Source organism: Trichoderma evansii (genome assembly GCF_050947405.1).
Source record: "Trichoderma evansii strain SZMC 28006 chromosome Unknown GGI43scaffold_4, whole genome shotgun sequence".
Lineage (NCBI taxonomy): Eukaryota > Fungi > Ascomycota > Sordariomycetes > Hypocreales > Hypocreaceae > Trichoderma > Trichoderma evansii.
This window is the reverse complement of record NW_028145202.1, coordinates 2,128,306-2,152,820: the sequence shown is the minus strand read 5'-3', so window position 1 is coordinate 2,152,820 and position 24,515 is coordinate 2,128,306. Positions and strand designations below refer to the sequence as shown.

Sequence of the window (24,515 nt, the reverse complement as noted above, 5' to 3'; positions counted from 1 at the left end):
TCTTGAAAATTCTTCTATTCCCATTTCTCATGCATGGATAATATGTACACTTCGTTTTCTCGTCCTCCCAGCAGCATCTTAGTTGCTTCGCGCACCTCCTTTTGACTCCCGCAGCTCGTTCATCTTGGCGACTCGCTTCTTGAACTCGACGTACTGGCACTTCTCGTAGCTGTGTCGCTCGTCCTAATGTCCCCGGCCGGGATAAATTAGCAATCTTGTTCCTTTGCTCCTGGAGCTTCCTGCTCCCTCTCCACCCATCTCCCGCAGCTTCCAGCCGGATAAAACGTACCGAGCACTTCCACGGAGCATACCAGGTCTCTCGTCGGCACTTGTTGAGGGGGATCAGAAGGTGGGCGCAGCTATCTCTGTAGGCGAGTGGGAGTTTAGCATCGCGCATCTCCTCGCGGGTCGCCTCTGTAGTAAAAGTTAGCGGCTATCGATCGCTTTTGGAGGATTTCAGAAAGAATAAGAAAGTGCCTGCACTTACGCCGCACATCTGTAGCCGCGTCGGAAGCCATTCTTGCGGTTCAATTGGCCTTCGATGATATCGTGGGATGAGGTTATACAGATGCCGCAAGGTCCTGTTCGGGTGAAGGCCGGCCGCTAGCCCGTGGCTGGTTTCGGCCTTGGAATTTAGGCGCCAATATTGGGACGCTTATGAGCAAGTACCATGTACCGTTTTACTACCTTTGATCATGAAGCTTATAATCTCCATCGGGCAGTAATCAAGGTTTTGCTTGTTTTCGTAATTTTTTCTTCATAGAAAATCCCATGAAGAAGTTTCTCCATTATCTTTGGCACTGACTGACTGAGTTATTTCTCTTACCATCAAATTGTTTATGGAAATCTCTTCAATATGGACACCCGATCCAATCGGCCCAGCACAGATAAGCAACACTTCAAACACATCGTGAATCAAACCATGCCAACATAACAAAATCAATCCTGAAACATGGCATTGCCCAGCGATGAGTAATTTTCCCAGCCTTACCACAGCTTTTGTCTCTTAAATCCCAATCGCGCTCCGCGGCAAACTCCCAAACGCGCATCCCGCGTCCACCGCGCACCAAATTAGGCCGTCTTACAACACATGATTGGCTCTCAGCTGCCCGCTACTGCACCGTGAATCTCATTGCTGCCCAAAGACTCACTTGATTCACGGCACAGGAAATGGCCACCACTCAACTGGGATCAGAAATATTCAAGTATGCGTCATCTGCTTATAGTTCATGCAGGTTGGGTGCTTTCGCGACGCGGCCACGCCAGATGCTGGCCAGTAGATGGGTTCGTTGTCTCTGCAGCGAGCGCGTTTGCCGTGAACAATAGTTGGGAGGTTGGGCCGAGATGCGTCGTAGGTTCAAAGTATATAATTATAGAGAATTCAATATTCAAATGTGTCTCTTCACTCGTCTCTCAATATCATTTCTGTACAACTCTCTCTTTTTGACTATTTTTGATCTTACTCGCAGCTTTTTATTCACTTGCTTCTCTCATTTTAATCTGCACTGTCTATAACCGATTCACTCATTCATCTAATAATCATTCGCTTCATATTGCATTATCGCTGCGCCGTTCTTTCATTTCAGCGATATACTGTTTTCGACATTATATATATTTAATAATACCAACACTCAACACTTCGCAACCATGACTTCTCAACCTGACGATATCATCGCCTGGCTCGTCCCAACGACACATCATTCTTGGGCCGACAAATCTACTCACATGCCTGAGAACGCCTCTCGCATCACCCCCACAACTTCAAACTCATACCTCTCATCTCGCCTCTCCAACCTCACAAACAACACCTCGGAGAGAGCCATCCAACTTACCTTCTCACAACCACCGAAACGACCAGGCAGCTTTATCCTCGGCACAGACCCGAGGACCTGCGACATCATTCTACCACGGATGGAGGGAATATCGAAACAGCACTGCGCAATAAGCTTCGATGCGGAATCAAGAATCGTACTCAGCGATTTCTCAGAAAAAGGAACACAAGTATGGTACGACTGGGAAAGCAATGGCGACAGGACGGACTACTCATGGATTTTGAGCAGCGGGTGCTCTGGAGAGTTCCCAAGCATGGTGCAGCGCATCACTGTTGATATCCAAGGAGTCCGATTCCAAGTTGTCGTAAATGATCGTTCTGAAGACTGGAATACTTTCAGAGAACAAGTCGACCAGTTTTGTGAGCAACCTAGCTGGGAAGATGCCACTTACTGGGCTGATTCCTCATCGTTACTACTGTCAGAAATGTCTGCATTCCAGCATATTTTTGTGAAAAACACAACGAACGAACCTATTGAGGAGCTATATCTTTGGAACTTGGAACGACCATGGGAACCTATGGTAAAGGCTTCGGCATAAAACAGACTTTAAGAATGAACATGGATTGTTCATCCCTTAAAAATGACTAGCATAAAGCCTGATATTTAGCAATGGAATAATATTTTCTTCCTATTAATTCTCAAATCATGATCGCTCAATAATATTGTGACAAGCCCCCATCTAAGGAGGGTATCATAACAAACTCCAAAAGCATGCCCCCGTTACCTAGTTTATCTCCTCTACAGCCACTCAATGTTTTAGCCCATAATTTTCACAAGTTGCTCCTTACTCCTCCGCTGCCACCGGTTCCTCAGCCGCCACTGGTTCCTCAGCCGGTCGCTCCGCCTCGTCCATAAACCGTGTCATGGCAAACTCTGGCGCTCTTCTTCGGTGGGCGTTGCGCCCCTTATTTCCTTTCCTCAGGGCAGCTGTGGCGGCTTCCTCTCTTACAAGTGCCTTCTCTGCCTCCTTATCCAACATGGTGCCCTCCAAACTGAGGTAGCTCGTCTCGCCGCTGACACCGACATCGAAGTTGCGAATGCGGAAGCGAATCTTGCCCTTGACTTTCTTTCCGCTTCCATCAACCCAGAAACCAGTGCTGTGAATTTGGCGCACAACTCCATGGTCATCGGCGGTAATGACTGATGCAGTCTCTTCCATGCCGTAAGCCTCAGGATCCTCGTTAGAGACCCATTTCCAGGCAGATGGCAGGCGCCGAGCTTCAATCGATGCGTTGAATTGGCCAAAGCAAACGACACCAATGTGACCTTCTGTCTGAAGGTTGATGCTGCCTTCCATCCATGCACCGCGGCTGGGAACAAACAGCTCGACCTCGGCGGTAATCCAGCCAAAACCGACGGCGAACTCGTTGACAGATTTCAGGATGCTCGGGTCGTCATCTGAAGTTGCGGCACCTGTGCGTCCCGGGTTCTCGCCGAGCGCAACATTCTTGTAATTAATCAGGACGCCACGTAGGGACGGAACGTATTTGTTCTTGAGATGCTGTAGGTGCTGGTACTCGCTGCTCGTTACTGGCTGTGACCAGCCAGTGGGGTATATGGGTTCGTAGAGAGAAACTGTTTGGCTATAGAATGGGAACTGAGGATTGGCGGGGATGTCGGGAGGCTGGTAGATTCCAGAAGATGCCTGTTGCTCAGAGGCCTGGTCGACATCCATGGCGCTTGCATCAGCATCGGCATCGGCAGCTGAAGGCTTCTCGGTTTCCTCATCGTCTTCGTCGGCGTGCTTCTTGGACTTCTTCTTTTTCTTCTTCTCTCCGCTAGCATCTTCGGCATCGTTCTCCTCCTCCTTTTGCTTCTTCTTATGCTCCTTCTTCTTCTTCTTTTGCGCTAATTCATCGTCGCTAATTGCCAATTGTAAAGCCTCGGGTTCGTTTTCCTCGACGGATGCGCTCTTCGACTTCTTGTGCTTGCGGGTGCCGTCGGTAATTGCTTCTTCGTCTCTGTCACGCTTCTTTTCTGACTTGGATGCTTTGTCCTTCTTGTGTTTCTTTTCTGACTTTGAAATTGCCGGCTCGGGCGACGCAATTGAGGCGGACATTTTGTCGCAAACCAAGCCTTCCTACTAGGACTCGCTGTGGATTGAATGAAGCTTTGCTTTGCTAGGGAAATTTTTTTTCTTCTTGGGCGCACTGCAGCGGCTTATCTTATCGATTATCGCACTGATGGCGGGGCGATTGATAGCTGTGGCCTGCATTAGCACTCGAGAATCCTTGGAACAAGCTCGCAGATCTCATCTTTTACAGCTTTTCAAATTATTTAAACAGCTAACAATGATTCTAACTAATCCTTTTTCTTTGATTCTTCATGGGATTATTTTTTCTCTATACAGTTTAGAGGAGTACAATGGCTCAAAGCGATATACAGGCACCTCTTTTGAAAATCTGCACCCCATTTTGCACTAGTGCTAGCAGAATATGATGATGCTTAATTTAGGCTACTGCAGCCACAGCTCGTTTCCAAGACTTCAGAAGATGCTCAAACTTATGGAAATTCGGCTCAGATCCGAAATTGTTCTCGGATATTCCTTTATCCCACAAATTATCGCATGTTTGGCCATATTTGGCCACCTCGAGACTCCACAGGACTTTCATACCAGACTGCGTCTTCCATTTTTACAGCCGAAAATTTCCGTCGTTCGGAATGGCCTTGGGGTTTATGCATAATAACACGCAGACTTCGGCCAACTATTATTCAGTAGTTTTGACATGCCGATATTTAGCTTCATGTGGGAATTACAAGTGCCCATCATATGGCAGCTTAAATTCCAGTTCACTAATAGGCGGGGTCTGTAGTTGCTCGGATCACAGTCTATCCGACGGATAACGAGGTAGAATCCACTTCAAAAAAGCAGCTCAATAATAAAGGGGGCTTTTTGACCAATAAAGAAAAAAAAAAATGAGCCACCAAAGAATGTCACTGGATGGACTGATATCGTTCTTCATGGATCTCTTTAAAGTTCTTTTCCTCGAGTCAGCTGCCAGTTGAAGGAGACAGCCCTGATGCCAGTTCCACCAGCGTCGTGTTCGTACAATGCGGCCGTCCGTGATTAACGTGCTTTATGTTGACTAATTGCCCGAATACTTTCCCAAGAGGCCCTCTATGAAAATGATGGATTCTAAAAAGCATATTTCTGATGGCTTATTCCCAGCATATACGGAGTATCTATATGCAATTTATAATGCCGAGAGCTATTATTCTCCTGGGACCGTGTGCTCTCATATATAAAGACTATTCAACAAGTCAACAACCTCAAAGGCAGTCTTGCACGGCTACTCAAATTTTTCTGCTGGCTAGTCAGCGCTTGTCATGCATATCCCTTGTTGATCGATCTTGGCATTGTCGGCGTTCAACCACCTCTCGGGCTTCTTCCACGTTTGGACCCATTAAGCTTGAAAACTAACGCCATGGCCATACCAACACGACCGGCGAAGAGTCCGAATGCGCTCTAATGTATGGAGTAAGTGAGCAAAAATTAGTGGCCATGTAGCACCCGATCCACCATCGTCGTCAGTGGTGTTTTTATCAATCAGCACCAAATTTTATCAATCAGATAAGATCCCCACTTGTATGCATTTCCTTAAAGTCTCCGATCATCGCCTGCGATGTCGCTCAAGCGCCTGGCTGCTCTACTGCCTCCAGTCAACTACCTCTATTCTATCTTGCCGGTTTCTATTCTGTACGGATAAAATAATACTACACATCATGGCAGACGAAGAAAAGAATCCCGCCGTCATCGGTGTCTCAGTTGGTGACGAGTCGGACACCATATCCGAGCGGCAGCGAAGTACCAACATCCCATGGAGTATGAAGATTCTCTCTGTTGTGCTCGTCAGTCTGGTTGGATTTGGCTCTCACTGGAGCAGTGGAGTGACAGGAGCTATGAAAAGTACTTTGAAAAAGGTTGGTTTTGGTTAACTTTACTTCTCGTTGTTACTTAGGGTATACTAACAAATCTGTAGGAACTGCACATCAATAACGCTCAATATGCAACACTGGATGCAAGTGAAAACTTTATCAAGGCAGCTCTAATCCTCGTTAGCGGCGTCGTTACAGATCGAATCGGTGGTGCAAGTAAGTATCAAATTTCCTCTGATTCCATCACTCAGCTTCATTTTCTAACCCTCCCATCTTCAGGAGCAATGCTGTGGGGCAATGCCGTGTACAGCATTGGAGCAATTCTGATCGCAGCAGCCACCCAAGTCCGCAGTTTCAAGTTCATGATAGTCGGTAGCGTCATTCAAGCCTTTGGAGATGTCGCCACGCAGTGCGCTCAGTACAAGGTCTTCTCGTCTTGGTTTGCCCCCTCGAATGGATTCGCTTCCACGCTTGGTTTCGAGCTAGGTCTTGGCAAGATTGGAAGCTTTGTTGGTCAGGCATCCGCCAACGTTATTGCAAAGAGAACAGGCAACTTCAGCTGGGTATACTGGTGTGCAGTGTTCATTAACCTCTTCACCAACGTGGTAACTGGTGTATTCTACGTTTTCACAAATTACTGTGAACGACGCTATGCCGGCACCAATGATCCGGCAACTGGTGAACGATTGACTGAGAAGAACAAAAAATTCGAATTCACCAAAATGCTGAGGCTACCTTGGCCATTCTGGCTCGTGGCATTATTTTCGCTCTTCCAAACTTCTGTCGCCAGTGTTTTCTCCTCCAATGCCACCGAATTCGCCCAAAAACGGTTCAATATCTCGGCAGTTACTGCAGGCTGGTATTCGGCCATGTCACAGTACCTCGGCTTCTTCTTGGTCCCAATCTTGGGTGTCTTTATTGATATACTTGGTCAGCGGAATACCATTATGTTAGTTTGCGGTCTCGGCATGCTACTTTCCATGTGCCTTGCCGCTTTTGGCCCTTCAGTGGGAGGAACCGCAGCCAGCTTCGGCATCTACGCGTTTGCAGCGTCTCTTGGCCCTACAGTCATTATCGACAGCATCCGAACAAGCATGTGGTACCAGGAAGTATTTGGATCTGGCTATGCCATCAAGATTGCCATCAACAACAGTATGACCATTATTATCGGCATCGTCGCGGGTGTTATCCAAGATCATGACAATGATAGTTACAATCGGGTTATTATTCTCTATGTCGTGCTCGCAGCAGGCGCTGTTGTGGTGGGCGTGATAATGGTCGGAATTAGCTTTGTTAGTCCCACCATGGACAGATTACAATGGACGCGCAAACAGCGAATCATCAGAGGCGAAAAGATTAACGCTCTCAAAGAAGAGTTTGAAGAAGGCAAAAATCGAGAGCGGCACAAGAATTTTAGCTTGTCCTGCTTTGTCGCTATGATAATCCTATTATTAGGAGCCTGGGCAACGTATATCTGGGGAGTAGCTACAGGAAACAATGATTAAAACACGAATAATGAATTTTTAACGAATGAAGAGAAAAGCAAGAATACTGGATAGCTGTTTTAGTAGTCCTACTTTTATATTAAATAATAACTAGATTCCTCTCTTGGTAATTTTTAAGAGCATCACTTCACTTTTATATCCTTTCATAATTCGATGATTTCCATATCCATTAATATTATGTTATTTAGCTTCAATCTAGTATGCTTCTATATATTTAGCTACCCATTCCAAACCCGAGCACTCAGCTATTTTGTCTATTTATATTATCAAAAACTATGCGTTTCTCTGCGATAGCCATCTGAACTCACAAAGGACAAATATTCCTCATTTGAAGGAGGAAGGAGGCGATTAATATTCATCACGGCTTACTTCTTTTGCGCTCTAGATTGCTTCCTCCAACCAGCGGCAAATCTCCACTGGATGGCTGGGCCCCCTAAAGCGACAAACTGAACAATTACGCAAATTGTAAATGCCAGTCCGACGCCAATGCCGTTCACCATCGGCATCACGATACTCGTGCCACCGGCAGCAAAGAGACATCTAGCAAGATTCAAGCTGGCACTGGCAGCGGCGCTCCGATCTGAAAATATATCAACAAGATACGTCATGATAATAGATTGAGTCGAGACAGCAGTCCAGCCTGTGATGAAAGTAGAGACGATCGGGACAGCAATGTGCACACGGTGAGGGTATTGAATCGTCCAGCCGAATAGAAGGATAGACAAACATTGGATGATAGAGAAGACAGGAACCAGACGAAGGCGAGCTTTCTCAATTGGGAAATCATCTTCGGTTTTGGAGACAGAGTGTGTAATCTCACTGCCGTTTTCAATGTCATTTTGGGCCATTTGAGCATCGTAGGCGGCTTTAACCTTTTTATAATCCATGTCAAGAATTCTGCCAGTGATGAGTGTTCCAATCATAGAGCCCACTCCGTTTGCAATAAATGTCAATCCGATTTGCGTCTCCTTCAAGCCGTAGTGTTCTTCGAAGAGAGTTGACATAGCTGTGATGCTCATTTGCCAGACAGCGTAGTAGATTGAGAGGAAAATTATAATAGGAGTCGCATGTTTGCTGATGAGGATACGGAACGGTCCCAAAATGTCAATGCGCTTTTTTGCGTCGGGTGCTGCCGCTGATGTTTCGCGATTCCATTCGATCTTTGACAGTTTCTGGTACATATTAAGAGGATATCTCCCTATTAGAGATGAGGGAGTTCGACTACCATTCGCGACAATGGAGCGTAGTGTTTCCGGGAGAAGCACTATGAGGACAAGTAGAAAGCCACCGCCGTAGGCCGTTAGAAACCAGAATATAGCTCTCCATCCTAAAGATCCAGCAATGGCACCTCCAATCACAGGGCCGACGGCAACTGGGACGAGTAGGCCAGCCTGGAATATACCCATAAGGCTTCCACGATTCGCGCGAGTAGTGACATCTCCAATTACTCCAGATCCAATAGCAATTGTACTTGCGCTACCAGTGCTCTGAAGGCACCTGAGGACGATCAACGTGGCGTAATTCCTTGTATTCGCAAGGCCAATGCATGCCCCTATAAAGACAAGAAATGTGCAACAGTATGCGACTCGACGTCCTTTCACATCGGATATAGGGCCCCATAGACTTGGAGCGATTCCTTGGAATATCAGGTAAGAGGTGACAGTGAGATTGACGAGTTCGACGGAAACATTCAGGTCGTGGGCGATGGTTGGTAGCGCGGGAAAGTAAATGTTTGATGCGAATCCGGAGACTGCAGTGTAGAAATTATTATTAGTAAGACAAAATTAACCGCCATGATCTCAACTAGAATTTGGAATTGCTTACAAGTGGCAGCTGTGGAGACGATTACTACAATCAATGCCCTTTGCCGACTATCGAATATACTATAAGGCTCGGTTGCATCTGTAACTGGCGGTGGTGTTTCTGGTGTGGTTGAGGTTCTTTCAGGATCTAGGTTATCCTTCGATGTTGATGACATTTTGGTTTTGGCTTTGTATTCTTCTGCCCTTTAAAATCAAAACTTACAATTTACGATTTCCCCTAGATGCTATAGGATTTGATGATTCTATATATCTTTTACAAGAGGCGAATCTCAAGACAGATCTCGGAGCTGAGGACCGATATACCGGAGTTGATCGCGGAGTTCACGGAGTTGAGAAAAGTCTAGCAAAGGGTGTATCCGCCGTGATCCACACCGCGTCCCTGCTCAAACGAGAGTCCAGTTATTCTTCAAGCCTTGAGCTCCGGCTTCGTTCGGAGTTCACATCATTTACCCTACATTAATTCATAGGCCTCTGAGATGGTGGGAACATAAGGATGGGTCAACATAGAAAGATACCTGCTCGTTTCAATAAACATGCCATGTTCAAACTGTTAATATCACTCTGTCCACCAAAATGGCCCCTATACAATCCAACGGCACCGGCAGCCCCTTAACTTTTGGCAAAAAATATGCCATCTTGAATCTCGATTTTATGAATATTCTATTCGATATTGCCAAAACTGCACCGGAAGGTCAACAATTCGCATCAAACTGTACTCGCTGGGTTGACGCTGTGCACAAACAAGATAATCGACCTCTGAATATCTTCACAACACTGTACTTCACTAGCCCTTCCCAGGCTGAGCTTCCCGATGCAGCACCTTTTACCAAATTGGTGAATGGTTTTGCTACATTTGATGAACACAGTTCCATCGTGAAGGTACCTTCATACTTTAATATCGACGAGAAAGATATTGTGCTTCAAAAAATAAGATGGTATGGCGGTGCAGGAAACGCTTTGGAAGATATTCTTAAGAATAACAACATCGACACCGTTGTCATTGTGAGTTAGACCTATCGAGCCTAGCTGTAAATATTGATGAACTGACCGGTATTTGTCGACATAGTCCGGCCTTAGTCTTTCCGGTGTCGTCATGAGTACAATCTATCGACTATTTGATTTGGATTACAACATCTATGTGATATCGGACAACGTATTGGAGCTACCAGTTCAGCATCATAAACAGTTTTCTGCTGTATTACTAGACTATCTCATGCCAAAAATGAACCTTGAGGTCATTACGCTCGAAGAAGCACTGCAAGCCTTAGAAAATTCTTAAAATAGGCCGTAAAACCACATGTATGTAACAAAGAGTCATCTTAAAGAAACCAATTCTACTTCTTTCACCACTTCCATTATTCTCTATCTCTCTCCATTTCATCTAATTCTTTGAATGCTATTAATTTTGATTGAGCTAACCATAACCTGTATTAAAGTTTTTACCCTAAAAAAGGGCAGAGATTTAGGTAGAACTTACATTATCAACCCCATCAATATATACAGTTTCTGTACTGTATTACTACTGTACGCTTTCAACTCTTTTCTTGCAAAAACGCCAAAGCTACCCAAAGTACCACTGTAATCCTCCCTTATTATACCAGCAATGAAATCGACAAGGTACGCAACGTCTCGGCAAAAGGCTTGCCAGCAGTGTTCAGTTGCCAAAGCAAAATGCGATCGCAAAGAGAGATGCTGTTCAAGATGTGCTCAGCGAGGACTATCTTGTGTTTACCTTAATAATACAAGCAGCCCAGTTGCTTTCTCCAGCAGCTTCGCCCGCAGTTCGGGTGGTCCTCTACTTAGTCCTGAGCGCGACGATGTCTCGACGCAAGGGACTCCCCAAGATCCACCAACGCCTGCAATTCACCCAGCCTTGGCCGATAACAGCCCCATCATTGATTTTTCACCAACTATTCCTGCTGCTACCTCTATAAGACCTCAATTGCCAATTGCGCAGCCTTCAGGCCCTTTATTCACGGCACCAGACATCCTTGAGTTCTCTAATCTCGATCTTGTCTGTCCAATTAACGCTGAAGAAATTAGCAACCGCTGGCTTAATGCGTACATTCCTATTCCTGGCCAAAGCGTCAAAAACTATCCACCTACGGTATCGGCCTTTATCTATCGCATGTTGAAGTCATACACTGGGATGGCCATACACGGCCGCGGATTCCCGCCATTTGTGCATGGCTCTCAGCTGACGGGGCTGAGCCAACCGCTCGCTACTTGTCTGAGCATTATACGGATATGCGATAGACCCCTGCCAGGCAGTGAAAACGTGACGGCAGAGATACTACAGAGGGAGATGAATAACCTTTATGACCAGCGTGAAACTTACGATGACCTTTCGCTTCTCAGCGCATTTCAAGCTTTTCTTATGTACACAATGGTCCTATTCTTCAGGCTCAGTCAGGGCACCAGTCCATTTCTTCGCCAGGCTATGATGAATCTACAAGAGCTGGCGTGTGTGACATCTCGCCGAGGGCTAATATGTTTATCCGAGCAGCAACGCACGCGCCCTAAATGGGAAAGTTGGATAATAGCCGAGGCTAAAAGACGGACGCTCTACACCATGTATCTCTTTGATAGCGTTCTTTCATCTGAAGACGGCTTGCCGACGTTCCTCGGCACCGAATTGGAGGGATTACCAGCCGCAGCTAGTAGAGCCCTGTGGTTTGCTCAGACAAGGCGGGACTGGGAGGCGGCTTATAATATGCATCTTGCGGAGTGGGTTGAGGGAAGCCTCTGCATTGATGAATTATGGCCCATACCTGAAGGTTTGAGTGAGCCTCTCGTAGCGAAAAGGAGATGTAGGGTGGATAACTGGTTGGAGAATCTGGATGAATTTGGGATTATGCTCTATACAGTAACTAGTTGTACGCATGGAGGGTAAATGTAGAATTATATCAATAATAACTAATAATGGCTGACGATTAATGGCATTTCAAGTGTCAAAAGCGATGATGGTAATAGAAATAATAGAAGTAATAGAAGTAGATGATCTTAATAGGCCTATACACCATAACTCTTGATCGCAGTACATAGAAATGGCATGGACTGCCAAGATCATTTCCAAACGGATACAGTCAATGTAGAGTTAATTTATCTTCATGATCATCACATATAATAATCCAGTTGTTGTATTTACTTTTTTAGTTCAATATTCCTTTCTACTTGAATAATATCTCTACCTTCCCCAATTCTGAAGCGATGGCCCTAGTTGAATAACGTCTCCATCCTCATATGCCGTTTCATACTGGTGCTCGCCATAGAATACAACCAGAGATGAAGCCCTGGACGCCTTCAATGTCACGCCCTCCAACTTTCCTTTGGACCATGCAAAACTAGCTTCCAATCCTCCTCGAATACGCATCCCGCTCACTGATCCTTCTGACCAAGACGCGGGTAAGGCTGGAAGCAGATCTATCTCAACAGGTCCTCCTAGGTGAGGAATAATTGACCGTATCAACATCTCAGCAATGGCTGCGGCGCCGCCGAAATTACCATCAATGACGAATATATTCTTCTCGGCACCAGCAACACCCGGCTTGCTGTAACTAAGTAGGTTATCGAAACTTAGCTCGCCAACTAGGTGGCCAACTTGAGCGACAGCCTTCTCAGCATCTCCCAATCGAGCGTAATTGAGGGCGAAAAGCGCGGCCGTGAACTCAATATCCTCGAGATCGTCGCGGCCCTGTCTTCGCTCAAGCGACACACGCACTGCCTCTGCTAAATCGGGCTGGTGCCTAGCTGAGATCAATGCTGACCGACATAAAGCCATTGTGTGAGATAGATGTCGATGGTAGGGCTGAGCTTCTTCATAATCATGCAGCCACTCTTGAAGCTGGCCATTTTTGCCAATTTGGAACGGTGGCAGCTTTGCCTGTACCTTTTGATATTCCTTGATATCTTCATCCCAAGGGTAGCCGGTAATAGTCTTCAGCTTGCCAGCAAAATACTCGCAGAATGCAAAGAGATCGCGGAGTAGAACGACATCAAGAGTCGGTGCCAAGTCGGCATAGTGCTCTTCCTTTGTGCCATCTGCATTGACAACGAAGAAGCTGTTTTCTGGGCTTACGGATGGGCCTGTAAGCATCCAACCTGTTTTGGGATCTTCAATCATGTAGTCAAGCCAGAATTTAGTTGCGCCAAGTAGTAGTGGCCACAAGTCATTCATCATGAGACCATCATCAAGGGTGTACTCGTACATCTCAATCAGAGACGCTGCCATCCAAAGACCGCCCGTCACATTCAACCCGTACGATATCTCCCAGCCAGGATCGGTAAAACCCCACGCGTTGCTAAAGACGTGAGCTAACCAGCCTTCACGGGAGCCATAGCAGGTACGTGCAGTCTGCTGGCCTTTCACAGCAATTTTGAGAATGTATTTGTAAACAGGTTTCATGAGATCTGCTAGACCGCTGTTCAGGATTGCAAAGTAGTTCATCTGCGTGTTAATATCGAGATGGTAATCACAACTCCAGCCCATTTTGCAGGCCTCGCCATCGTTCCATAGACCCTGCAGATGTAACGGTAAAGGCGAGTCTTCGCGCGTACCAGCGATGGTAAGGTACCGTGCATAATGGAAATAGAGCGCAAACATTCCTGAATCAGCATACCCTGATGATTCAAAGTTTCCTCGACGTTCATCTGTAGGAATACTGGAAGCAGTGCTAGATTTAGGTCCCAGAGTAATGCTCATTCGACGGTAGAGCGGCTGGTAGTCTTCGAGATGTTCCTTTAGAAGATCATCGATAGGAAGCTGGAGAGCTTCTTCTATTTGTTCAAGAGTTCTCTTTCTCCACTCGTTGCGTGATTCGTTATAATCGGTATTTAGAGCCACTAAGATCGTTATGCTCTTATGTGCTGAGATTATGAGCTTGCCATCCTTCTGCTCGGCCTTTCCTTCATCCACCTTGGCTGCGACGATGCCAAACCCTTTGACACCGCAGGTTCCATCGCTGTGTACAGTCTCAAGAGCTTGCGCATCAAATTCCAGCCTTGCATCTCCATTTATCTTAGAAGTAAATGCTTCATTTTCGCCTTGCACACTGACGGCAATTTCGAGTCCACTTAGATCATCTCCATCAAATTGTATCACAAGGACTTGATGCGGATGGCTCAGAAAGGATCTTCGCTTATACTGGTGACCGTTGAGTTTATATCTTGTTTCAGTTACAGCTTCGTCAAAACGTAATTCTCTCTCGAAGTCTTGGATATCGCCAGGATTTTCATGGCCATTAACAGAGATATCAAGCTTCCCAACTCCAAGGTTGGTTCCAAAGTTTATCTTCTTGCTCTCAAGGTACTTTTCTGCTCTTTTCTTTCCTTGAGCATAGTCCCCGTTGAGATAACAGTTTTGTGTCTTCCTCAGTTCAGCTTTTGGATCTTCGGGCCGTTCTGCCAACCCCTCGCCTGCATTTCGGGCTTCCCCAGACCAGAAGGTAACTTCGTTCAAGATAAATGTCTCACACTCGGGGGAGGAAAGCACAGAGGCGGCAAACCGGCCATTGCCAAGAGGCAGAGAGGTAGGGAAGCTAATTGAAGGCGTAGTATAATAGAGTCTATGTTCGGAAGACATTTTGCAGATTTGGTATCAATTCTTCAAGGTTTGAATTGCAGCATTCGACGAATGGTTCTCTATGACATATGCAGCTTCCAGATTCGTAGCTGTAAATGCTTAACCAACAAAGCTCAATTGAGCATGTGAACCCCACGGGCATGCAACTCGTGAGCCTAAAGACCTTGTTAGTTGCAAATAAACCTTGAATTAATCACCAAACAGGGAGCTGAGAAGTCCAAGCTCGCAATTCCCCGACCACGGTAGCCCGTTAGCCGGAGTGAAAATAGTCAGCTGCCAGCGTGGGGTTTTAGGACGCGGGAGCATTGTTCGGCTGGATTGTGTGCCTCACATGGTTAGCACGGCCAGAGCACCAACTGATTGGTTGATTTGGCCCTAGTTGGCCCCGGATATTGAGCCGGATATTGGCCCGAGAGTTGTGCAGCCTAGATCCAACGCCACCAGATGCTGCATCCCGGGTTTTCGTCCGAATATCAAACAAAGCTTTCGATAATGCCAAAATTGTCGCCAGACTTTTAAAAGAAATCCCTATAGCTCCGCTGAAGGTTCCAAATGACCGGTATATTAGAGATTAAATTACCCGTAGGCTGTTTTACCCAACAGCATGGTTCGGCCGAAAGGCTCGACACCCATGAACGTAAAGCTAGTAGAGGCAGCACAAGCAATCATGCCATGGCCAAGAAAGCCCTACTAGAATTGTCCGACGGATCTGATCACCTCATGTCATGACCATCTATTCTCCTGCCAATAGCAATGCTGCTCTCGGCAACATCTCTGCCCATCCCCCCATGCGGCTCGTTTCGCTTCCCCGGAGCCAAGACGCAACACTAAGTTGACATTTGCGGAGCCCCGCAACTTGACCCTATTAGTCCGGGGAATTGCTAGTCAAAACCTGACATATATACATATAAATACGATGTATGCAACTCTTGTGTGGTTACAGCGGACAGGGTCTTCTTGATTGTCCTTCAAAGTGCTCTGTTTACGAGGGCTTTTCTCTTTATTTCATCATCTTTTTACTCTTCGTCACTCATAATTGTGAAAAGAAATCTGCATTCAGAGGGCCATCATGGAGAAGGAAAAGGAAGTCAACACCACGCTCGAGAACGTGGTCAGCAACATCGACAATGAGCTGACCAACGCCGAGGCCACTGGCAAGCTGGCCAGCATCAGCGAGGCCATGGCTAATAACGGTACAGCCACAGAGCATCGACTTGGCGCCTGGGAGGCTTTCAAGCTATACCGCAAGGGAGCGTTTTGGTCCATGTTCATCTCGCTCAGCATCATCATGCGTGCATACGACATCGAGATCAGTGGCAATTTTTTTGCGCTGCCGGCTTTCCAGAAGCATTTCGGTGTTGACTACGGCCCAGACCACGGTGGATATCAGATTCCAGCACGATGGCAAGTTGCCATGGGCATGGGCAGCTTGGTCGGCCAAATCATTGGAGCATACCTCGTTTCGTTCCCCATGGAAATGTATGGCCGTAAGAAGACATTTGCTGTCTGTCTTGTTCTGACCGCCATCTTGACTTTCATGCAATTCTTCGCCAATACCATCGGTGTCTTGACGGCCAGCCAGTACCTCAGCGGTATTGTGTGGGGAGGCTACTGTGTTATTGCAACAACATATGCATCTGAAGTTCTGCCACTCAGTCTTCGTGGTTTTCTCACTGGTTACATCAACTTGTGCTACGTTATGGGCCAGTTCATTCAAACAGGTATTACTCGTGGCTTCATCAACCGACCCGACCAGTGGGCATACCGAATCCCCTTCGCTATCCAGTGGGCATGGCCTGTCATCCTGCTTGCTGGTCTTCCATTTGCCCCTGAGTCACCTTGGTGGTTGGTCCGACAGAACATGATGAAAAAGGCCGAGAAATCCCTCCAGAAGCTTGTTCAGAAAGACTCCGGCATCAATACGAAGGATACACTTGCTATGATGGTCAAGACAGATCTCCTAGAGCGAGAGCTGGAAGTTGGTACCACTTATGCCGACTGCTGGAAGGGACCCAACCGACGACGCATGGAGATTTGCATCTTGCTGTTTGTCATCCAGAACTTTAGCGGTAACCCAGTCGGCTTTGCAACCTACTTCTTCGAACAGATCGGCCTTAACAATGTACAGGCATTCGACATGGGAGTTGGCCTCAACGGAGTTGGCTTTGTTGGCACTCTTATTTCCGCAATCCCTCTGATTTACCTCGGCCGCCGTCCTGCATATATCTTTGGTCTTAGCTTCATGGTCACTATACTCTTCATCGTCGCTCTCCTGAGTTTCGCTCACGATTATACAACCAATCTCTCCTACCGTTGGGCTCAAGCTACTTTGCTTATTATCCTTCAGTTTGTCTGGCAGGCAACTCTTGGCCCATTGACATACGTCGTCGTCTGCGAGACTCCATCCACAAAGCTGCGATCCAAGACAATTGCTATCGCCACAATGATCGATGCTATTACGGGACTGGTTACCTCTGTTATTGGACCGTACCTGCTTAACCCAGGTGCTGCAGGTGCCGGAGCAAAGATTGAGTTCTTGTACGGCGGCATTTCAGTCTTCTCTCTCATTTGGACCATCTTTAGAATGGTAAGTGCATCTATGATTTGACTATTCGAGTTTGAAAGAAATTTACTAACAATATGTTTCATTACAGCCCGAGACGAAAGGCAGGACCTACGAAGAGTTGGATATCATGTTCGAGAGAAACGTACCCGCGAGGCAGTTTGCCACATACAAGATCGAAGAGGAGGATCTCCACGTATAATATAATGTTATTTTAGGTTTAACCTAGTAAAGCGATTAATATTTAACGACCAATATCATGAGCCATGGATATCTATCTAGTAAGGTGATGAACACACAGCGAATCTGTTGCTTGCAAGTCAAACTCTGATTCTCCTGCCGATACTCATTGTCATATTAAAACTAGTCCTTATTCAATTTTCAAAGGCACAGGAATTAGGTAGAAGCATAGACGCATGTAATCCAGCCCTTTGAGCGCGAACATACATGTATACTGTCCATATATGAGGGGCCCAACCAGCACCCAATGATTTCGGTGAATAGGCACATGCAGACGGGTAAGCATCACATAGAATGGTTAACTATACTCTGTAAATTGTAATTATACAAGCTACATGCAGATTAAGCATCTGTATACGAGTACCATTATGCACGTCATTGTGTTTCACCTTTAATTTTTCCGACTGATAACATGAACTTTATCAACCAGCCCCAGCGCCATTAGCGCACCAATGTTGATGCACGCCAATCTTGCCCTTTACATCAGCATCATGTTCCATCATCTCTGAAATCGTAATGTAACTCTTGAAATATACGCATCCCATGGCTTGGACTGTCTATGTGCAGCTTCGATGCTCCAGTCCATAGTCCAGTCATATGACTACACCCAGCCATCGAATCAAATATGACTAATCCACGGCGCCTCTCGGCCGATGAGCCGGCGACAATTGCGGCTGGACAAGCCTTTTAGCTCGTCATCTCATCTCACCATGAATACATGCACCTACCGAAATGGATAACGAACTGCCTCTCCGCCGTCTAAACGGCCGTCTCCAGGCGTGCGACCAGTGCAGGGCGCGAAAAGTCGCCTGCGATCACGCGCGCCCAGTGTGCAACAGATGCATCAAGAGAAACCAGGCCAGCGGATGCACCTACACGATTGGGTCGGTGCTTCAGCCGCGAAGGCGCGCGCGGCAGCAAAGGACCAGGCCGACTAATAGTTCCTTGGGCCAGGAGACGTCGCCAACATTGAGCCACCAAAGTGGGGGAAGTGGAAGCGAAAACGCACATCCAAGCGCAAACAGGGACGCGAATGTGACTCTGAATGTGAATGCGACTGCAAAGGCGAATGGATCACCCAGCGCTGGGTTCTTTGGCTTCACCAGCCATGCTGTTGTTTATGAAGAGACAAAACGAAGCCTCAGTCGGCTCCAAGGCCAGGGACCGGATACACGCCTGCCACGGCCTGGTGCTGGCGGTCGGATGACTCCAAGACTCTCTTTCAATGAGCTTCCTCCAATAGTGCGCCACATGAGCATTTATGCTCTCGAGGCTCTACCAGGCCAATCCAACGAGCAGATGGAATTTCACGAAAAGGATCCTGAAGAACAGCGCTGGTCACAGATCGTTTTGGCCCGTATCACAAAATCGGTTCAAAATTTGCTCAAAAAGAACCCAGATGGGTCTGGCCCTGACTTGGAGAGGGTCGCTGAAATACTATGCAACAACTCTGCTCAGCCCTTGCGAGACATGGATGACCCGCAGCAGTGGATGGACCAGTATTGTGGTGATAATCTTAGATGGGAGTCGATCGGCCTGGTATGGGGAAATTTAGAGCGCCTTTCAGATACTATGAATTCATTTCGACCTTGTCACGTTGTATGGATTGCTGGCAAAAGAGACAGGGAGCTGGCCAGGACACATCTCAATTATTGCATTGATTTGGCACGGCAATTCACCGAGGGCAATTCTGTGCTACTGGACCTTATTCGACGACGAACAACCCTTGTGTCTGTCCTGGATGGCGATGCTGGTAAGGCTATGTTTTCACATAATTGCATACTTTCACATTAATGCTAACTCAATAGCTGCATCGTGCTGGTACTCTCACGGCGCCGCCGTATCTATGCTTACCTTCATGGGCTTGCATGCTCAGGTGGGAGAGATACCACATACACCCACCCTGTGCTCTGAGTACAACCGGCGGATTGTTGCCCAAGTCTTCAACCATGACAAATTTAGCGTCGCATTCTCGGGGCGGCCTTCGCTGCTTAATCGTCGATACTGCATGACGCCTCTACCGCTGGACCTCAAGGATGAGGATCTTGCAGATGAGGCAACCTTGCAGAAGGCGCTTCAAGAGCTGGATGAGCGTGGTTGGAACACAAGAGGTGAAATGTATCCATTTACGCTCATTCGAGCTCGTCGTATAATGGCATCCATTTTGGAAGAAGTAATGGAGCTTGCCTTGGGCTGTACTGTCTGCACTACACTTGATGAACTGCGGTGTGTTTCTGGAGATCTGGTTCTAGTTCACTCAGAGGAGTAAGATGACTGACCGCATTGTGTAGGAACATTCAGGTCCGACAAGAGGAAACAGTTGCTGGATTTCCAGCGTGTCTGAAATATGACCCACAAGATTTAACAGATCCAAACCGGGACATCGAATCCGTTTACGCCAAGATATTAATTCGTTTGGGCCATCTTCAGACCATGTTCTTCTTAGAGCGGCTTCTATGCATTAATGGCAGCTTAGAGGAAGGCAACTTGCTGGCCATAAGCTTCGAAATGCTCACCTTGACACTTACTCTGTGGACGCATAAAGACCAATTCGCAGCAATGCGGCGTAACTTTGAATGGCTTGTTAGTAGCACAATCCGTTTCATTTCATTTCTTTCATCGCCGTTACAAGCTTTACAGTCATCACTAACTTATGAACAAGCTCATGGCCCATGCCGCACCAGCAGGTGGCATCCTGTGCCTGGAACTACTCAACCCGAGCTTTACTGGGAAACATCACAAGGAAGAAAGAATAACTCGCTCGAGCATCATCCAGAATCTCAGTCTCTTAGTAGGCTTTCTCGACTGGGTGCGTCCTTCAGCACCGAATGGTGATCTGTGCATGGACTGCAAAGTCATTATACAACGAGTGTTGGACCATACTTTGAATGGTAGCGTCAACGGCGATAGCCCTTGGGCAGCTCTGGCGTACGACTTCCCAGAGCCTTTAGATTTCAACTTTGACTTACTTGATACCTTTGACTGGTTGCATACGGATTTCAATAGTGGGCTACAGATACCAGAAGTATGATTGAGGCACCTTTTCTGCCCCGAACAATAGTTTTAATATCGCCATTTCAAAGGTGGGCGTTATAATGCCATATTGTGGAGTTGGTTAAACACATGAAACAAACGCACTAAAGAGGAATATCTAGAAGACTGTATACTAAACGAAATTGACATTTACATAACAAAGAGCCATTAGCGGAAGGCTGTTCGACTTTCTCAGCCATACTTAGATACCGACTTCGTTTAATACTTGAAAACAAGAATCAGGATAAATATTTTTAATGACTAATAGCTATTAGGTAGTTTACATAAGGCGGCTATACCTCACGCGAGCCAGCTTATAGGGAAAGAGGCTAGCTAAAGAGAAGCAGGCTTTGGCCATACGTGCAATTAAAACCATTCAGCTCTTGGCGCATATTTTGCCGATTACCGCAAATCCACGTTGCAATTCTATCCATGACACATACAAAAGGCTCATGAATTCATACATTTAGACAGGGGCGATAGCCAAAATCTGACTCTTCGGTTCCTGAATTGGCCGCAGATCGAACGCCATAGCCAATCTGAAGCCTCAGCGTCAGCACATGCAATGGCACATCCCTGTCTTCGGTGCCGAAAGAATGCTAGAGGCATGCACTGGATCTTCCCCGCATATACGCTATATCGGTCAACCAATGCATGCGAAGCAATTGTTAATAAAGTAGGAATTTTTTTTATACTTGCTGTTTATATGTATTTTCGGAGCTTCCGCACCGGTGAAGGAATTGCAGAAATTGTTGAGGGCGCAAATTCCAGTCGACTCGAAATAGACATATATATACCGACGTCAGAACCTTTGGCAGCATGTAGCTTGTCCAACAGGTTCTTGATATCCGCGCTGTTGACAAGATGAAGAAAAGCACTGCCCTGGCAACATTGCTCCCTCTGGTGGCTGCAGATAGCGATGCTGCCAATCCCCAGATCCGGGTAGCTTACCACGGGGACGATGGAATGATGATTAGCTGGAATACGTTTGACCATGTTCCTCGTCCGAGTGTGTTTTGGGGCAAGTCAAAGGAGCACCTCACCAACGTTGCATCGTCGGCTGTGTCTGTTACGTATCCCACTTCTACGACCTACAACAACCACGTGTTGATCCAGGGACTGAAGCCAGACACCACATACTATTACATCCCGGCACAATTGAACGAAGATACGTGCTATGAGCCGTTTAACTTCACTACCAGCCGAAGTGTCGGTGACAAGACGCCTTTCTCGGTCGCCGTTGTCGCGGACTTGGGAACCATGGGCTCTGAGGGACTGAGTACGTCCGCCGGCAAGGGTGTTTCCAGCAACAACATTCTCAAGCCAGGTGAACAAAACACCATTGACTCTCTCATCAGCAGCATGCCAGGGTACGAGTTCCTGTGGCACGTTGGAGACATTGCCTACGCCGACTACTGGCTGAAGGAGGAGATCCAGGGATTTCTGCCCAACACCACCGTTGAGGAGGGATACAAGGTGTACGAATCCATTCTGAACGACTTTTACAACGAAATGATGCCGGTTACTGCTTCTCGTGCCTACATGGTTGGACCCGGAAACCACGAAGCCAACTGCGACAATGGCGGCACTACTGACAAGACTCACAACATCACATACGACCTCAGCATCTGCATGCCGGGACAGACCAACTTTACTGGCTTCAAGAACCACTTCCGTATGCCCAGCGATGTTTCCCGAGGCACCGGTAACTTCTGGTACAGTTGGAACAGCGGCATGGCTCATTTCATCCAGCTCGACACCGAAACCGACCTTGGCCATGGCTTTATTGGCCCAGACGAGATTGGAGGCACAGAAGGCGAGGGTGCCAGCCCTGTCAACAGCAAGATGAATGCTCAGGTCAACTGGCTGGAAGCCGACCTGAAGGCCGTCGACCGTAAACAAACTCCCTGGATCATTGTCGGAGGCCATCGCCCCTGGTACCTCAGCTACCAGAACGTCACCAGCACCATTTGCTGGAGCTGCAAGGACGTTTTCGAGCCACTGTTCATCAAATATGACGTGGATCTCGTTCTGTCTGGCCACGCCCACATTTATGAGCGTCAGGCTCCGATTGCAGAGGGGAAGATTGACCCCAAAGAGCTAAACGACCCGAGCTCACCTTGGTATATCACCAACGGCGCAGCTGGTCATTACGACGGATTGGACACGCTGCAGAGCCCCCGACAGCAGTTTAGCCGATTCTCGCTCGATACGAACAACGCGACTTATGGATGGAGCAAGCTGACGTTTCACAATGCTACCCATCTGACGCATGAATTCGTTGCCAGTAATAACAATACTGTGCTCGACTCAGCGACTCTATACAAGAATCACAAGTGCTGAGTTGCTGATGAGTTAGGCACATGTGATATCGATGTATTAGATAGTGGTCAGAGCAGGGATATTCAGAGCTACTGATATAATTTATAAGAGGATGAAAAGTATATATAGGTTACGCTAATGAGAAGACGTTAATGAGATAAAATACCAATATAATACATACACATATAAAAAAAACAATTCTTTATTCTTTGGAATGCTCTACACAGTCAGTCAATCCAATTTGATAGATTTGTTCTGATGGCGTAGTCACCAACATGTTATTCTCATTTACTCAGCTAAATTATGCTAAAATAGTTGCCGACTCACATAAGAGGCGTTATGTTATGCTACTGTTTCATTGCATCTTGACACAACACGCCACCCTTGCGTTGAGTTCGTTACATCCTGCAACCTCTAGTTAGCTGCGGCTTAAAATGCGGAAGCTGTCCCGTGTCAGGAGCTCCCCTCTATATGGAGCTCCCCTCTGTCCGAAGCTCCCCTCAGTACTCCACACACCTTGATCTTTGATCGAGATGAAGTTGAATGAGTGGTCAATGCTAATATCCTATATCCGCGGTTTTAAATTCCCCTCATTGTTAAGAGGGGGACAGAAAAACAGAGACCGCATGCTGAATACGTGCGTATATCGCTATAACATGAACACCTATTGCATTGATTGACTTTTGCAATTGTATGCGCATAATCTTGGCGTGTGTGTTCACAACCTCGCATTCCCTCTTTTTCTGTCCCCTGCTGCTCGCATTGGTTTCGTCATCTGAGGCGACTTTCCATACGTTCATATACGCTAGTGATGCAAATTTCAATTTATACGTGTCTAGTTCAGGATCTAAACTTAGGCAAATACGACTCCTAACAGGCGTTTTGCCACATACCTAGCTGTAAGACTCTATCTCACGCTCTGCATATCACGCTGTAAGACTATATTTCACGCTCTGTAATTGCGGCCAATCAGCGGTTGCCAATAGGTCTTACTTGAAAGAAGCCACTCCCAGAGTATTCTGCATATAGGCTTTGAATAACTTGCATTTTGATTTCCTCTTTACACGCATCTTTTTTGTGCCCCCCTTTTTCGGATGTCTCTCTCCTTGTGACTGTCACACGTGAAGCTCGGGCTCGGACTCTAAGCTCGCACTCGCTTCTGGATCGCCAAGACTTGTCATTAATCGGTCCCCTCCCCGCACGAGCTACTCCAAATTGATGCCGTTAGTTCGGAAATAAAACCGGGCCCTGCCTTTGTGCTATTATCCTTATTTAGAAATTATACCAAGTCCTCAGTATCCCTTTGTAGCTATATCTCAAAAGGGAACACTTGTTCTGATACTACTGCCGCATCATTGGGCTAAATTGAGCCGCTGCTCGTTATTAGAATCAATGCTAGCAGCGCCAATCATATTTTACGGCCGTTTCAACTACCACGTATCAGCTTGGCAATATCTCTAGCTAAGCTTATAGGAGTATCATGACTCAAATCTCATCAAGCCACGCGCGCCTCGGATTCGATTCGGACATATGTTTGACATGTTTTAGATGGCGAGCAGCACCAATGTCTCTGGTTACACCAATTACAGGTCTCCAAATTGCAAATACAACCCACTATTTGGCCACTACCAAGTCACGAAGTTGCAATATGCAACGAACCCCGCTGTTTAGCTCTCAAGGTCACAAAGTTGCGAGATGCAACCCACTGTTTGGCTATGACGTTACCGAGATGATGGTGGG

The 24,515-nt window shown here is 46.8% G+C and overlaps 11 protein-coding genes across 11 annotated transcripts; 7 read left to right on the top strand and 4 right to left on the bottom strand.

Moving 5' to 3' along the window:
• On the bottom strand, positions 1–558 carry GGI43DRAFT_398989 (NADH-ubiquinone oxidoreductase B18 subunit-domain-containing protein). The gene is made up of 3 exons (XM_083205284.1): positions 488–558; positions 290–414; positions 1–183 (listed from the first exon to the last, which is right to left on the bottom strand). The coding sequence occupies exons 1-3, from the start codon at positions 516–518 to the stop codon at positions 79–81; spliced, it is 261 nt and encodes an 86-aa protein (XP_083063693.1). The 5' UTR covers positions 519–558; the 3' UTR covers positions 1–78.
• Positions 559–1,414: 856 nt separating this feature from the next.
• Positions 1,415–2,467, top strand: GGI43DRAFT_398987 (FHA domain-containing protein). Its single transcript, XM_083205283.1, has one exon. It carries the CDS (start codon positions 1,648–1,650, stop codon positions 2,368–2,370), a length of 723 nt encoding a protein of 240 aa, XP_083063692.1. The 5' UTR covers positions 1,415–1,647; the 3' UTR covers positions 2,371–2,467.
• GGI43DRAFT_398986 (DNA-directed RNA polymerase I subunit RPA43) lies at positions 2,468–4,034 on the bottom strand. Its single transcript, XM_083205282.1, has one exon. It carries the CDS (start codon positions 3,889–3,891, stop codon positions 2,617–2,619), a length of 1,275 nt encoding a protein of 424 aa, XP_083063691.1. The 5' UTR covers positions 3,892–4,034; the 3' UTR covers positions 2,468–2,616.
• A 1,186-nt stretch (positions 4,035–5,220) lies between these two features.
• On the top strand, positions 5,221–7,323 carry GGI43DRAFT_301941 (major facilitator superfamily domain-containing protein). Its single transcript, XM_083201554.1, has 2 exons — positions 5,221–5,753; positions 5,813–7,323. The coding sequence occupies exons 1-2, from the start codon at positions 5,421–5,423 to the stop codon at positions 7,211–7,213; spliced, it is 1,734 nt and encodes a 577-aa protein (XP_083063690.1). The 5' UTR covers positions 5,221–5,420; the 3' UTR covers positions 7,214–7,323.
• A 255-nt stretch (positions 7,324–7,578) lies between these two features.
• Positions 7,579–9,264, bottom strand: GGI43DRAFT_432292 (major facilitator superfamily domain-containing protein; the record flags this gene model as incomplete). The annotated part of the gene is made up of 2 exons (XM_083209543.1): positions 9,038–9,264; positions 7,579–8,963 (listed from the first exon to the last, which is right to left on the bottom strand). The coding sequence occupies exons 1-2, from the start codon at positions 9,189–9,191 to the stop codon at positions 7,579–7,581; spliced, it is 1,539 nt and encodes a 512-aa protein (XP_083063689.1). The 5' UTR covers positions 9,192–9,264.
• A 345-nt stretch (positions 9,265–9,609) lies between these two features.
• Positions 9,610–10,315, top strand: GGI43DRAFT_381530 (Isochorismatase-like protein; the record flags this gene model as incomplete). The annotated part of the gene is made up of 2 exons (XM_083203130.1): positions 9,610–10,038; positions 10,103–10,315. 2 exons carry the CDS (start codon positions 9,610–9,612, stop codon positions 10,313–10,315), a joined length of 642 nt encoding a protein of 213 aa, XP_083063688.1.
• Positions 10,316–10,633: 318 nt separating this feature from the next.
• On the top strand, positions 10,634–12,086 carry GGI43DRAFT_398982 (Zn(II)2Cys6 transcription factor domain-containing protein). Its single transcript, XM_083205281.1, has one exon. The coding sequence runs from the start codon at positions 10,640–10,642 to the stop codon at positions 11,927–11,929; it is 1,290 nt and encodes a 429-aa protein (XP_083063687.1). The 5' UTR covers positions 10,634–10,639; the 3' UTR covers positions 11,930–12,086.
• A 74-nt stretch (positions 12,087–12,160) lies between these two features.
• GGI43DRAFT_398981 (glycoside hydrolase family 95 protein) lies at positions 12,161–14,892 on the bottom strand. The gene has a single exon (XM_083205280.1). The coding sequence runs from the start codon at positions 14,615–14,617 to the stop codon at positions 12,224–12,226; it is 2,394 nt and encodes a 797-aa protein (XP_083063686.1). The 5' UTR covers positions 14,618–14,892; the 3' UTR covers positions 12,161–12,223.
• A 475-nt stretch (positions 14,893–15,367) lies between these two features.
• GGI43DRAFT_301925 (general substrate transporter) lies at positions 15,368–17,606 on the top strand. The gene is made up of 2 exons (XM_083201553.1): positions 15,368–17,204; positions 17,272–17,606. The coding sequence occupies exons 1-2, from the start codon at positions 15,687–15,689 to the stop codon at positions 17,380–17,382; spliced, it is 1,629 nt and encodes a 542-aa protein (XP_083063685.1). The 5' UTR covers positions 15,368–15,686; the 3' UTR covers positions 17,383–17,606.
• A 546-nt stretch (positions 17,607–18,152) lies between these two features.
• Positions 18,153–20,471, top strand: GGI43DRAFT_432285 (uncharacterized protein; the record flags this gene model as incomplete). The annotated part of the gene is made up of 4 exons (XM_083209542.1): positions 18,153–19,173; positions 19,229–19,646; positions 19,712–20,003; positions 20,083–20,471. The coding sequence occupies 4 exons, from the start codon at positions 18,153–18,155 to the stop codon at positions 20,449–20,451; spliced, it is 2,100 nt and encodes a 699-aa protein (XP_083063684.1). The 3' UTR covers positions 20,452–20,471.
• A 718-nt stretch (positions 20,472–21,189) lies between these two features.
• Positions 21,190–23,028, top strand: GGI43DRAFT_301914 (purple acid phosphatase family protein). The gene has a single exon (XM_083201552.1). It carries the CDS (start codon positions 21,318–21,320, stop codon positions 22,794–22,796), a length of 1,479 nt encoding a protein of 492 aa, XP_083063683.1. The 5' UTR covers positions 21,190–21,317; the 3' UTR covers positions 22,797–23,028.
• Positions 23,029–24,515: the final 1,487 nt, after the last annotated feature.

Bases quoted from the DNA above. Each gene is read 5' to 3' on its own strand.
- GGI43DRAFT_301941 (XM_083201554.1), top strand. From the start codon at position 5,421: ATGCATTTCCTTAAAGTCTCCGATCATCGCCTGCGATGTCGCTCAAGC. The intron at 5,754-5,812 runs GTTGGTTTTGGT...ACAAATCTGTAG, and splicing joins TGAAAAGTACTTTGAAAAAG to GAACTGCACATCAATAACGC.
- GGI43DRAFT_398989 (XM_083205284.1), bottom strand. From the start codon at position 518: ATGGCTTCCGACGCGGCTACAGATGTGCGGC. The intron at 415-487 runs GTAAGTGCAGGC...CTTTTACTACAG, and splicing joins CGCGGCTACAGATGTGCGGC to AGGCGACCCGCGAGGAGATG. The intron at 184-289 runs GTACGTTTTATC...CGGGGACATTAG, and splicing joins ATGCTCCGTGGAAGTGCTCG to GACGAGCGACACAGCTACGA.
- GGI43DRAFT_398986 (XM_083205282.1), bottom strand. From the start codon at position 3,891: ATGTCCGCCTCAATTGCGTCGCCCGAGCCGGCAATTTCAAAGTCAGAA.
- GGI43DRAFT_301925 (XM_083201553.1), top strand. From the start codon at position 15,687: ATGGAGAAGGAAAAGGAAGTCAACACCACGCTCGAGAACGTGGTCAGC. The intron at 17,205-17,271 runs GTAAGTGCATCT...GTTTCATTACAG, and splicing joins TTTGGACCATCTTTAGAATG to CCCGAGACGAAAGGCAGGAC.
- GGI43DRAFT_398982 (XM_083205281.1), top strand. From the start codon at position 10,640: ATGAAATCGACAAGGTACGCAACGTCTCGGCAAAAGGCTTGCCAGCAG.
- GGI43DRAFT_301914 (XM_083201552.1), top strand. From the start codon at position 21,318: ATGAAGAAAAGCACTGCCCTGGCAACATTGCTCCCTCTGGTGGCTGCA.
- GGI43DRAFT_398987 (XM_083205283.1), top strand. From the start codon at position 1,648: ATGACTTCTCAACCTGACGATATCATCGCCTGGCTCGTCCCAACGACA.
- GGI43DRAFT_398981 (XM_083205280.1), bottom strand. From the start codon at position 14,617: ATGTCTTCCGAACATAGACTCTATTATACTACGCCTTCAATTAGCTTC.